Raw genomic sequence first — 13249 nt, 5'->3', positions numbered from 1 at the left:
TGAGGGTCGTCAACCGTAGGCCTGACTAGGAGAGACCAGAGGTAATCCAGAATTAAAGTTTCTTCAATTTGAAGGCTTACTAGTGGGTCGACTGCTTGGGAAAGTCCGGAAAGACACGCAGATAATAATCTTTAATTCTGGACAGATCTTTAAGCTTGCTCCTTCTACCCACCCCAGTGGTATCCATGTCAGCACAGGCCTGTGACGTCAGATCTTACATGCTGGAAGCAAGAATCAGTGTACCATTTGCCAAGCGAGGTCAGAGAGTTGTTTGATGTTGAATTGTGAGGGTCTGGAATCAACTCCCCAGTAATGTTGTTGAAGCTGACACCCTGGGATCCTTCAAGCTGCTTGATGAGATTTTGGGATCAATAAGCTACTAACAACCAAACGAGCAAGATGGGCCGAATGGCCTCCTCTCGTTTGTAAACTTTCTTATGTTCTTATGATGTGCATCATATACCACTCCTAGAACTACGATTACATGCAAGTAACCCTCATTTCTAGGGACATGAAAAAGGTACACTATCCACTCTTATGGCAGACTCCTAGCAGTTCTCTGGGAGAGTTAAAGGCGCACACCTCCTATTAAGGAAAGAGACAAGACAAAAATCCCAGCATAACTTGATATGGTAATGGGAAGTACAGGTGTGCTGACTTCCAAGTAGCAGTCTTGCAGATTTCTGTATAGAAATGTCCCTTCATTGAGGCAACAGTATATCTGGTGGAATGAGCCTTAAGCCCCAAAGCAGGCTCCCTACTAGCCAACCTGTATGGTTATTTCAATGCTTTGAAATGCTAGAAAACAGTAATAGTATTTGACATGTCTCAATGCACTTTCATACTACATTGAGATCAAAGTACATGCAAATATAGTTCTATTTTTGTAAAGCTGATGCAGTTCTACAGCCTGAAGTGGGTGTGTATGTGTTGAAGTGTACATGTATACAGCACCGGTGGACCATAATAATGGAGGTCTCTTGTGTTATCTGTAAAGAGTTGCATGTTCTGTCTTGCCCGATGACAGCAGTCTGCAGTTGTGTTGTCTGGTTCCTCTGGCTGTTTGTGTGGGAATGGAGAGTTATGGTCAAAAACACACACAGACATACAATAACCCTTGTATGAATGTACCACACAACGTAATTCACCTACACAGCTAAGCAGTAGCACTGAAGTGACACTCAAAAGTATGAAAAATGTTAGCAGTTAACAAAGTTTATCAAAACACAGAAGTTTATTGAGATATACAGCACACATAACAAACAGGTTTTTTTTTATACTCTGCCAGCCAGGCACATTTGTATGTTAGAAAAGGTACACAAAGTAAAGGCTGGCACTTCAATAGACAGAGAACAGGAACTGCTATTGCACAAATAAACCCCCTACATAACTAGGGACCACCCTACTACAAAGAATAGTTTTTTTTGTGTTTAATTCATTTTTTTAAATTAAGTGTTTACATTGTCCTACAGGTTTAATGTGTTTGCAGCTTTTAATTTCTAATACCACACTCTGTGTCTAACCAGCAATGTTAAACAAAAAAACTAAGAATAAAGTCCTTGCTTTGGGCTCGAGACTGCAATCCCTGAACAGACTACAAAAGAGGGATGAGGTTGTTCAGATTGGATTGTTCAGCGCTGGGGGAAGATGAAGGAGACGGGAATGGCGATGCTGACTCCTTTCCAGCAGGGCTACAGCAGGCCCTATAGAACATAACCTGAGGAACCTGCCTCCACCCTCCTGGGGTCACACACAGGCAGGCAGAAACCAACTGCTTCACAAACCTGCTCTTTACATTACATTTATTAGGTCACACAGAACTAAAGAGAGGGCAGAGGGATACAGAAAAACGCAGCGCGAGAGAGAGAAGTGCAAAGGCAGTGGCTGGTTCTTGTTAATAGAAGACAACACTGGACTTTCCCCCAGGAGGCTGGATGACCTTGTTGTGAGCCCGGGGTCGAGGGCCCAGTCTGGGCTCATGCTCATCTACACTAGGCTGCGGGGCTGCCTCCTGCTTCTTCTGCTCACTTGTCTGCACCACACACTCCACTCCTGAAAAAGAAACAGCACTCATGCTCAAGAACTCACTTGTGGTCCTATCAGATCTAGAACATTCAAGAGGGCTTTTTATGATGGCTTGTGTGGCGATACATTCCCAATCTGTTCAATACATTAAGCCATGGAAATCAACACCCCAAACTACAGTAGCGTGGTTCAGACTACCGCTATAACAAGTTTGTCAGAAACATGTATCTTTTGCTTGTTGTATGAAATAATGAGATATTGGTCTCACCTTTCTCCTTCTCGGTTGATTTTTCCGCAAAGATGTTGGTATCCTGTAAAAAAGAGGTAGTCATGTAGCACCCGTTTCTATTCTGCTGCTTCACAATGACCCCATTTCACAAAGTGGATACCGTCCCTCATTCATGTGAAAAACAATCCAATCGCTCACTGATCTCTTGAAATACATTTGATTTCTCAAAACGTATTGTCTTCATTTCTACCACAGTGCACAGATTTAACTAACAAGCTGCCCTTTGTAAACTGTATCTTTGCTTGAGGGGGATACCTTTGGTTTGAATGCATGTGTCTCGGTGTGTGCATACAGGCGAATATCTAAGGTTTCATCAGAAAAGAGGGTTACTCTATTGCACAGGTTGCAGACATAGCATTTGGGAAATCTGTCTGTTGCACTATATTTTTTGTTTGTAGTTCGTGTTTATACAATACAAATCTACATTTAGAATTTCTAGAATTTACAACCAAGGTTTAATGTACCAATGTGGATTAAATAAAACTCCAGTTTAGTGGTAATCTAGGGTTAGTTCATCTGGGGTTATTTTTTTTAAATCAGTTACACTGCACCACAAAAATTTAAACCAGGATTAGTAAATCTGAGAAAGCTAGTAATCCTAGATTTCTGATTAGCAATCAGTTATTATGTATATACACTGTATTTAGTGTATGTAAAAAAAAAAGTTCAAGCATAAGACGACATTAAATAATATTAATTTCTCATACTATTGCTCTGCTCAGATGAGGTTTTATATTAAATCAAAAAGTGACATAGGACCCACATGCAGCCTACGGCTTTCCTACAACCCTTAACCCGACCTCTAATTATGCCATCCGGATCGTCATGCATTCATTCCGAATATCAATTAACTGCAAGAGTAGCTTTGTTTTACTTTGTGTAAACTGTAAAACATTTATTTTAGTGCAAAAGTGTTTATAGGCTACCTAAAGTGACAAATTCTAATATATTATTTTATTGTCATTAATTACGTTTTAGCAAAAAAGCTACAAAGTTACAGAAATTATTAATTGATTGGAAACGATACATTTGGAGTGAGCATTAATTTAAGGCCATTAAAGTTTGTTAATTAACACCCGTACATGCAGGGGTTAATTTGTAGACATGTAAACATAAATTAAATTTAGTGGTGCAATGTGATTTTAATCTTGGATTAAGACAAGTTTAACCTTGGATTCATTTTAAAACAAGGATTACATATATAATCTGGTTTAAAGTTTTGTGCAACATGATTCATATAATCCTTGATTTAATCTGGGTTAGTGGTTGATCCACATTGGTGCAATCGACCCTAACAACTGGGCCACAAATTTATTTTAAATAGGAGCAATAAACATCTGCAGGGGCTGCACATTGCTTTGTCTTGGCATATTCAAACAAATTTATAATGTTATAGTATTGCATTATGATATGATATTGTGCAAGGTCCAGCTTTGGTGTGCAGCCTGCTGTGAAGCAGAGTCTTGTTGGTACAGACATACAGAACAGCATCACTCTTATTGCAAGATTTATTCGTGAAATGCTAAAAGAAAAATCCAATGTTTCAACTAGACTTTAGTGGAAACGTTTCACCTGTCATTGAGTTGTTACTTGTTAAGTCAGCACTATCGAGTGTTTACCAGTGAGAGGATTCATTCCTGGCAGTCTCCCTGGCTCTTCTGTAGTATTGTACACTGTCACAATCAATGAAAATGCAGCAAACCAACCTTGCCAACTTCACACAAATCACTCCCAGCAGCGCCAGGGACCCACTTACAGCACTGTTAAGGTAGACGGCAGGGAATTTGATAGCCTATGTGCGAGTGTGTTCTGCTGCTTGCCCCACCTTTGGCTTGTTGGGATGGATGGGTGCAATGGAGCTGCTCACTGGATCTCCAAAGATGTTGCTGGTCTTTCCTGCGGAAGGGCGGGGGTGCTGCGGAGGCTGGCTCGACTCCAACCCTCCAAATATCCCGCTGGCTTTGCCACCTGCAGACAGAGGTAAGTTACTGACTTCATTTCCACATGGCTAATTTACCATTTAAAGGGAAACAAGTGAAAAAAACAGGAGGCTGTTCTCTCAAGCAACAATCAACACAAATCCATATGGCTTTCAGTTCCAGCTGACTGGCACATGCAAATGTGGTTCTAATATCTAGGAAGAGAGAAGGCAGAACCAGGGAAATGACAGACCCACCAAACTCCAGTACACGTAAAATAATGCAGTCAATCAGAAGGGCTAAACTACTGTTTATTAGTGTCCCACGATATCGATAACTTCAGTATATCATGATGCCAAAACCGTACCATACGATCGGGGTAAAAGAAGTATATTAAAGTATCACATTTTTTTCAGTACCATCTTTTTTGGGGGTTTGTTTGGATCTTTTAAAACAAAACTAATTGCGTGCTTTAAAAACAACATGAACTAAGCTTAACTCATTTTCACATAGCTGAAGTGACCAAATATCCTGCATGTTCTTGGAAACTACTGTAAAAGTAATGGCGAATGCCAGCGAGCTTGGCGTGGAACTATTTTGGATTTCAGCAAGATGACAAACGACAATCTAATTGAACGTGGAGAGTCAAAATGTCAAAAGTGTTTAAAAGTAGTGAAAAACAAACATCTTTCATAGACCCAATCTCTTTGCCGAAGTTGACTTTTTCTTCTTTTACTGTAGTTTCTTTAGTTCTTTTAGTTTAAGTGAATCCAAAGTGCATATTACTTATAAAAAAATAAAATAAAAAAGCCACAGCAAAGCAAGCACATAAAACAGGAGTGCACTAGAAGCTGATCAAAAGGGAGTTCATTGATTCTTGTTTATTTTGTCATTACAGTGCATTTGCTGCAAAATTACACTTTGCAGACATGTGTTATTAAAACTCTACCGCATGTCAATTGTTAGCGATGTTTTTTATATTCTTTGGATTTTGTGGTAATCTGTATTTTATGTGTATGCAAGACAGCTGTGAAACTCCTGTGTTTTGAAGAGCGTTGGAAAGACCAATGAATACAGACTTCATTGCTAGTATATTCCCTACAGATAATGGGATCAATGTGTCTGCTCCTGCAGATGAAAACCCAGGACTTTTAGAAGCTTCCGAGTCACACTGCAGAAGTCTATCGATGAAGACTTCTGCAAGTTCAGCATGAAAGCAATAAAAATAACTGTTTATTATAGTAGCCATAGTGGTTTTCTTGTCTAAATTTACTTTTTTTGCAAGATTTTTAACAACCAAAACAAGCACGATGGGCCGAATGGCCTCCTCTCGCTAGTAAATATCTTCCGTTCTTGTTGAAGGTGCACTGGGGTGTTGTTTTGAAGGAAACATTTGGCTTGAATGAGCTTAAACAGAATTCTGTTCTAATAGCACTTAAGAGGAAGGCACCTACACTTGTAGCCTGTTTGTTTTAGAATTGTAGCATGAAATAGAATGCTTACTTTTGAATTTCTCACTATTGAATTGTGTATGTTAGCAGTGTTTTTAGTACTATTAAAAGCAGTTCTTAAATTATTTTATACGCTGAACTTATTAATTATTTGGAAGTGGTGATTTTCAAAATATCTAACACTATAACAGTAACGCATAGTGTTTAAAATGAATGAATGCCTACATGTGTGTATTCCCTAATGTAACATACTACTGTGTTCATTTAAAAAAAAAAGTTTTACAGTTTACACGAATCAGGCTAGTCTAGTTTAGCATTTATACTCTTTACATAGTTTTACTTTCTAAAAGACTTGAACAGTATACAGTGGCTCTCAAAAGTATTTCACCCTCCTAGGATTTTTCCACATTTTATTGTGTTACAACATGGAATCAAAGTGGATTTAATTAGGAGTTTTTACCACTGATCAACACAAAAAAAGTCCATAATGTCAAAGTGAAAAATAAAATCTACAAATTATTCTAACTTAATTACAAATACAAAACAGAAAATAATTGATTGCATAAGTATTCACCACCTTGAGTCAATATTTGGTAGACGCACCTTTGGTAGCAATCATAGCCATAAGTCTATTTGGATAAGTCTCTACCAGTTTTGTACATCTGGACACTGCAATGTTTGCCCATTCTACTTGCAAAATTGCTCAAGCTCCGTCAAGTTGGATAGGGACCTTTGGTGAACAGCAATTTTCAACTCTTTCCACATATTCTCAATTGGATTGAGGTCCGGGTTTTGACTGGGCCGCTCCATGACATTGACCTTTTTGTTTTTAAGCCACTCCAGTGTGGCTTTGGCTGTATGTTTGGGGTCATTGTCCTGCTGGAAGAGTAATCTTCTCTCAAGTCCCAGGTTTTCCTCCAGGATTTCTCTGTACTTTGTTGCATCCATTTGGCCCTCTATCTTCACGAGCTTTCCAGGCCCTGATACAGAGAAGCATCCCCATAGCATGATGCTGCCACCACCATGCTTCACAGTAAGGATGGTGTTCTCAGGATGATGTGTGGCATTAGGCGCTTAGCATTGAGGCCAAAAAGCTCTATTTTGGTCTCAGACCATAGAATTTTCTTCCACTTGGTCTCAGAGTCTCCCACATACCATAATAGAACACATGTTTACAGTATTTACAAGTTTATTTTCAGTTAAATGTCCTTATGAAAACTGTAGTGAATGAATCAATTAGTATACAGTACAATACAAACTCAGTACAACTCAGATTAAAATAAGAATTAATAAAATAACTAGTTATTTTTACGATAACAATCCAACCACACACTGTGCACAAACTGTTGACTATACTTTTAGTTATTGGCTTGTACTGTCTAATTTGATGGCTTAAATAGCAAAATTTAACAAATGTACATTATACAGCATTAACTAGGTGAACAAAAACAAACAACTTACAGTTTCACACAGAAATTAATCATTGTCCAGTGCTTTGAAAGTTCTGCTGACAAGGAGCGAAAACTTTGGAGTATCTTCAATTCCCTTTTTCTTTAAAATTTGGAATCGGCAATTATTTCTTTTTTTCTCCCCAATTTGGTAAGCCCAATTATTGCTTATTTCAACCCAACTCAACGCTGCCACCTCCGCCCTGATTCGGGAGGACGAAGACGGACACGCGTCCTCCAAAACGTGTGCCGTCAGCCGTCCGCTTGTTTTCACTCTGCTGGCCCGCCATGCAGTTACCTCAGAGCTACAGCGTTGGAGAACCACGCAGGTCTGGGAAACTTACAGGTAGGCCCGCAGTCTACAGGGGTCGCTGGTGCGTGGCGAGCCAAGGACACCCTGGACGGCCCAGTTGGGCCTGTGGTGCTTCATAGCTACTGTCCCCAAGCTGCTGTGCCACGGTTTATGTCTAACCCTGAACCACTGTTCCAGTATGTCTTTGCAAGAATTCCCATGCAAAGGAGATATAGTGGAGGCCATTTTTCCATGTTTTAGAGAACTGTTATCCAATTTTAATGACTTGGTGTTAACATTACTTAGAATAAATAATTGAGAATATGAAATTCTAGGGATATGTCAAATTGTGTGGAGATTCACTTCTCAAACTGTAATTAAACATTTAATTGTCAATTATTCTTCTCTACTATCTGTATACACTGTTGTTATAGTGCACGTCCTGGCCAACACACTGGTGGCTCTAGTTTTGAGTTTGCAGCTGTAGCGATGGGTGATGTTTGTTACCGACAATCATGTTTGTTTATTTTCAGAGAACTAAGAAGTTACCAAATGTTCATCAACACCACTTTAAACTCAAGAATGTGACTCGCTGGACATGAAAGAATATAGAATCCATGCTCACCTGGTGGGTTGGTCTTTTTGGGGTGGCTCGGGGCCGCCTCCGGGGCTGCGAATATACTGGAGGCCATCTTGTGGGTTCTGTTTGGATTGGCGGTCTCCTCCCCACCCCCAAACAAGTTACTGGAGCCCCCTCCTGGAGGCCTCAGCACCCTGCAAAAACAAGCAGTTAAAGTGGACTTGGAACAACTGCCTGCATACAGAGTACAGTTGGCTTGCTGCACTATGAAATGTACCACCTATAACGCAAAGCATGTTTCAGAAGCAGTATTTGACAAAAAAAGATTCTGATCAATCCATTCTTCATCTCTGCACCTAATTATTGCACCAATCCAGTCACCTTGACATCAAATAATTGCACCAATCCATTCATTTCTCTATATCTAAGAATTGCAAGACTAAATAATCTTGTATAACCATAAATATATAATATTTATATATATATATATATATATATATATATATATATATATATATATATATATATATATATATATATATATATATATATATATATATATATATATATATATATATATATATATATATATATATATACCCCCCCCCCCCCCCCCCCCCCCCCACCCCCGTGGAACGGTGACCCCCCCCCACCCCCCCCCCCCCCCCCCCCCCCTTTACTTTACAACACCATTTCCACGTTTGTTTTATTTGAAGTGTTCAAAGTTAAAATTTCAGTTTTCGTTTGCTTGTTCAGCTACAAAAAAAGACACAAGTAAACCTCATGTTATTACTTTATGAAAACGTGTCAATGGCCACTGTTTACTGTGAAGAAACAGCAATGGCAAGGAATAATAAAAAAAATCTACAAAATTGTGAACTTTATGTACTATTTATGGAAATAAAAAAAATGTTTAAGTTGACCTCCTATTTGGCATCCTTTGTTTTGTAGTTAATTCACTGGGGTAAAGTATGGCCTACACAACATATTTTTTACCCCTTGGATATTTTTCTATTTTATCGTGCTACATATGAGAACATAAAGTTTACAAACGAGAGGAAGCCACTCGGCCAATCTTGCTTGTTTTGCTGTTAGCAGCTTATTGATCCCAGAACCTCATCAAGCAGCTTCTTGAAGGATCCCAGGGTGCCAGCATCAACAACATTACTGGGGAGTTGGTTCCAGACTCTCAATTCTGTGTAAAAAAAAAAAAAAAAAAAAAAAAGTGCCTCCTATTTTCTGTTCTGAAGGCTCCTTTATCTAATCTATATTTGTGACCCCTGCTTGAACCAGATCACCGTGTAGTCTTCTTTGTTCAAAACTGAATAGATTAAATTATTTTAGCCTGCTTATAACGTGCCTTTTAAACCAGGAATAATTCTGGTCGCTCTTCTTTGCACTCTTTCTAGAGAAGCAATATCCTTTTTGTAACAAGGTGACCAGAACTGAACAATATTTTAGATGAGGTCTTACTAATGCGTTGTACAGTTTTACATTTTACAGTTTTTACATTTCTGGGTCAACATAAACTCTTAGGTCTTTTTTATAGATTCCCTCTTCAATTTCAGTATCTCCCATATGATATTTATAATGCACATTTTTATTGCCTACGTGCAGTACCTTACACTTTTCTGTATTAAATGTCATTTGCCATGTGTCTGCCCCGTTCTGAATACTGTCTAGATAATTTTGAAAGACCGTTGCTGCTGCAACAGTGTTTGCCACTCCTCCTATTTTTGTGTCATCTGCAAATTTAATCTAAGTCATTAATGTAGATTAGAAACAGAAGAGGACCTAATACTGATCCCTGTGGTACACCACTTGTTACCTCGCTCCATTTTTAAGTTTCTCTTCTAATCAGTACTTTGTTTTCTACATGTTAACATCTCCCTAATCCATGTGCATGCATTTCCTTGAATACCTACTGCGTTCAGTTTGAGAATGAATCTTTTATGCAGGACTTGTCAAAAGCCCAGAAGATTTGTTTATTTCAAGAGCTCCTAGTCCCTTTAACACTTATGCCTGTCACTGTATATATTGTAAGGTATTGCTGTAAAATAAAGGCAACACACAAGGGCCACGGACCACGCCCCCCTGCTGCTATGCCATCTCTGCTTGCCTTCAGAGATATATAATGGTTTTTATTACTTTTTGAAAACGAACAAATATCCAAACGAATATTTAAATTATGACCGAATATTCTAACATGAAAATCCTGCGTTCATCCCAGCACTACAGTTTCGTTTACCTTATTCTTAGGATAAATGTTGCACCTTAGTCATTTCACCTCAGCAGTGAGTGCCGTTTAGGTCAGAGCAAATTACTTGCTGAAAGCATGTCTGTCAATAGGGGGCGCTGATGAAGAGAGGCGTCAGGTGAAATGACCGAGCAAGTACAACACAAACTATGGCTCGGGAACAGATTCCTTTTAACATACAAAAACACAGGATAGAAACAAATACCAAACTGAAGTGCTCAGGGGATGTGATTTATGGAATTATTTTGTAAAATAGCTTTAAACTCACAGGACATAACAGTCCTAAATGAAAGTGTTTTAATCTGCTCAAAAAAAAAAAAAAAAAAAAAAAAAAAAAAAAAAAAAAAGGTGCTTGTCAATGTATATAGAATGGCTCAAAGTTGCTGTGTCCTTCAATCGTGTTCAAATTTATAGCACAGTATGAATCCTGGATGTCTGTTTCCGACAGTCTCCAAAATGGTATTTCATTTTTAGTAAAGGGTACTTTTTTGGGTGACTAAGCAAACCCTTTGATTACATTCCAGTGTAAACTATGGTGGCGACTCAATCCAAACATCTTGAGGCTAAAGAGGAGGAAGGAGAATTACTCAACTGTTTGCGACGCTGCACTTTCTACTGAAAGATTCTGCCCGCCGCTGCGGATGCATGAACAGCGCTTTACTTTGTTCCAGAACTGCGCAGATAGTGAGGTCACTGCACAGACACCGCCATCTCAGCAGCACTATTAGCACAGCTATATGTAGGGCAAGACATTAGGTGCGTTCAGAGATCATTCTGCGTAGATTACGTGCAGAATCTGGCCAATTTAACCAATGGGTGCGTTCACAGAGATCATTCTTAAAAGATCGGCAAAATTGTTCAGATTCTGCGCAGAATTGTCTCTGAATGCACCCACAGCCTATACGTCTTGGCGCTCGGTTTCCTAGCGTTGCAGTCTTGTTGTAGACAGTACGGTAATCTCACATTCTTCACTGATCGGCTAAGACACAAGGAGTTTTATTGTCACTATGTACCGTAGCTTGGCCACGCTACTCTACAACTAGTCCATAAAACACGTCGGTCTCTAAACACAACTTTAAATTAAAACTCCGCGTACAAGAAATAAGAACAATGAATGCAATTCCTCCCCAAAATACCAGAACAAGAGGCCTCACACAGCAAGTCGTAATGTTGTCGGCGTGAAAACCTAGCAAGTACTAGTTTTCCATCGAACAGAAACTTCCGCAAGACTAAAGTATTCCGTCGCTGCTTTAATAATTCACACAGCCATGACGAGAAAAAAAAAAAAATCAAAACGTTTTAAGGCAAACAACTAAAGAGTCAACGAATTAAAGATAAATGAGGACCTGAGCCGTATCGTGTCGGTAATTATCAAACAATACTGAAATACATTGTACGTCTTTTACGACAGAAGTCACAAATCACACACCTTTCTCATAAAAAATAAATAAATAAATAAAATAAAAAACTCAAACACTGCCAGAAAGCTATACTGGCGTGAACTTGACCAGGCCTGGTAGGGGAAATGTAACATTGCCCCGTCCGCTTTGACGTGGTTGAGCTTAAGATCCTAAACAGTCGTTTTCAAAATGTACAGGTGAGCTTTGTTGTTTTACTCACCTGGAACTGGATTTTGCGCCGGTATCCAGACCCTGAAACATATTAGTTGAAGTCATTATTGCTTTCTTTCTCTTTTTTTTTTTTTTTGCCCTCCCAACTCCAGCACAACCACACTGACTCCTTTATCCGCTTTGCTAAACTGAGATAACAGATTCTGCCGACTGGGCCACTCCCTTGAGCGAAACCATAACAACTGTCAATCACACTTGACTGTTACCTCATTCGTGAAACCCATGGACGCGCACCGCCCATTGTCGTGAGCAACGCTGCGATTTGTTATTTGCGATGTCATTCACCCCTTTCATAGCGCCGAAGTGAGCTTATCAGTGATAAGTTTCTGGGCCATTCCATGGTAATGGCGTACATTCCGCCTTAACGATACAACGGATAAAGTATGTTTCAATATATAAATGCCCCTGTATGAATAAATGCATATTACTAAACCTTACAGATTTACTCAATTTAGTATTATAGAAAAATATAATCTAAAAATACAGTTATCCATCTACATTAAGTATGCCTAGCATTTCGATAGACTGGTAAATGGGACATTCTGATGTAGTGATTTTCAATGTTGTCCACATTACTTTTTTGTTTTTTTCATTACAAATTCTGTCCTGAAAATGTGTACTTCGTATGTAACCGTGTCTGTCAAAAATCTTACATACGTTACCGGACAATTTAGTCATTAATTAATTTGATATTAGTATCATACGAAAGTCTGTCTTTAGCTCACGTGTTGCAGTGCCGAGTTGCATTGTGAATCCAGGTTTCTTTATTTACATTACTGGTCAAACTTCAGTAGCAATAACTGTCTGTCATGATGTGAGTGGTGCGTGAGGGTTAATCAGTCAATGACCAGACTGCACGTGCAATTATTACCCCCCTCGGGGTATTTTTATTCTGTAAAAAAAAAAAAAAAAAATCAACAAATAACAATACACTCCTCTACCACCAATTAGGCAATGCGCACAAAAAAAGGGTTAGAGTCCCGCACTTCAATAATAATTTGTTCCACTACCAGCAATGCTAGGGAACACACGAAAAGGGATCAGCCCCAGAAACTATTATAAACAAACTGTAACTCCAGGACGTTTACGTCCGGCCATGCATGGCAAAGTGCTCATTTCGCTCCGGTGCGAAGTGTCCTGTGTAGCGTGTAGAAGATTGTGCGCTGGGATTCACAAGTGGCTCTGTGGCGGCAACTTCCGTGCTACTCGTACTCTACAACATCAAGCAAAATAAAACACAGCGCGACGGTAAAGGGTAGTACTCCGTAGCTGCAACCCCTTAATACTGCCCAGCTCCTCTGTGCTATCAGCTCGACGTGGACCCCACAGCCGATTAAAATTGATTTGTTTTGCATTC

The 13249-nt window shown here is 39.3% G+C and overlaps 1 protein-coding gene across 2 annotated transcripts; it reads right to left on the bottom strand.

Moving 5' to 3' along the window:
- Positions 1-1215: 1215 nt before the first annotated feature.
- On the bottom strand, positions 1216-12026 carry LOC121331007 (jupiter microtubule associated homolog 2-like). Of its 2 annotated transcripts, none has more exons than XM_041278095.1 (5): positions 11882-12026; positions 8050-8198; positions 4140-4282; positions 2294-2336; positions 1216-2052 (listed from the first exon to the last, which is right to left on the bottom strand). In XM_041278095.1, the coding sequence occupies exons 1-5, from the start codon at positions 11935-11937 to the stop codon at positions 1895-1897; spliced, it is 549 nt and encodes a 182-aa protein (XP_041134029.1). In that variant the 5' UTR covers positions 11938-12026; the 3' UTR covers positions 1216-1894. The 2 variants fall into 2 exon arrangements, with proteins under 2 accessions (XP_041134029.1, XP_041134030.1); XM_041278096.1 differs by lacking the exon at positions 11882-12026 and adding an exon at positions 9120-9155.
- Positions 12027-13249: the final 1223 nt, after the last annotated feature.

The sequence above is a fragment of the Polyodon spathula genome, chromosome 18 (genome assembly GCF_017654505.1).
Source record: "Polyodon spathula isolate WHYD16114869_AA chromosome 18, ASM1765450v1, whole genome shotgun sequence".
Classification (NCBI taxonomy): domain Eukaryota; kingdom Metazoa; phylum Chordata; class Actinopteri; order Acipenseriformes; family Polyodontidae; genus Polyodon; species Polyodon spathula.
This window is presented reverse-complemented; position numbering and strand designations above follow the sequence as displayed.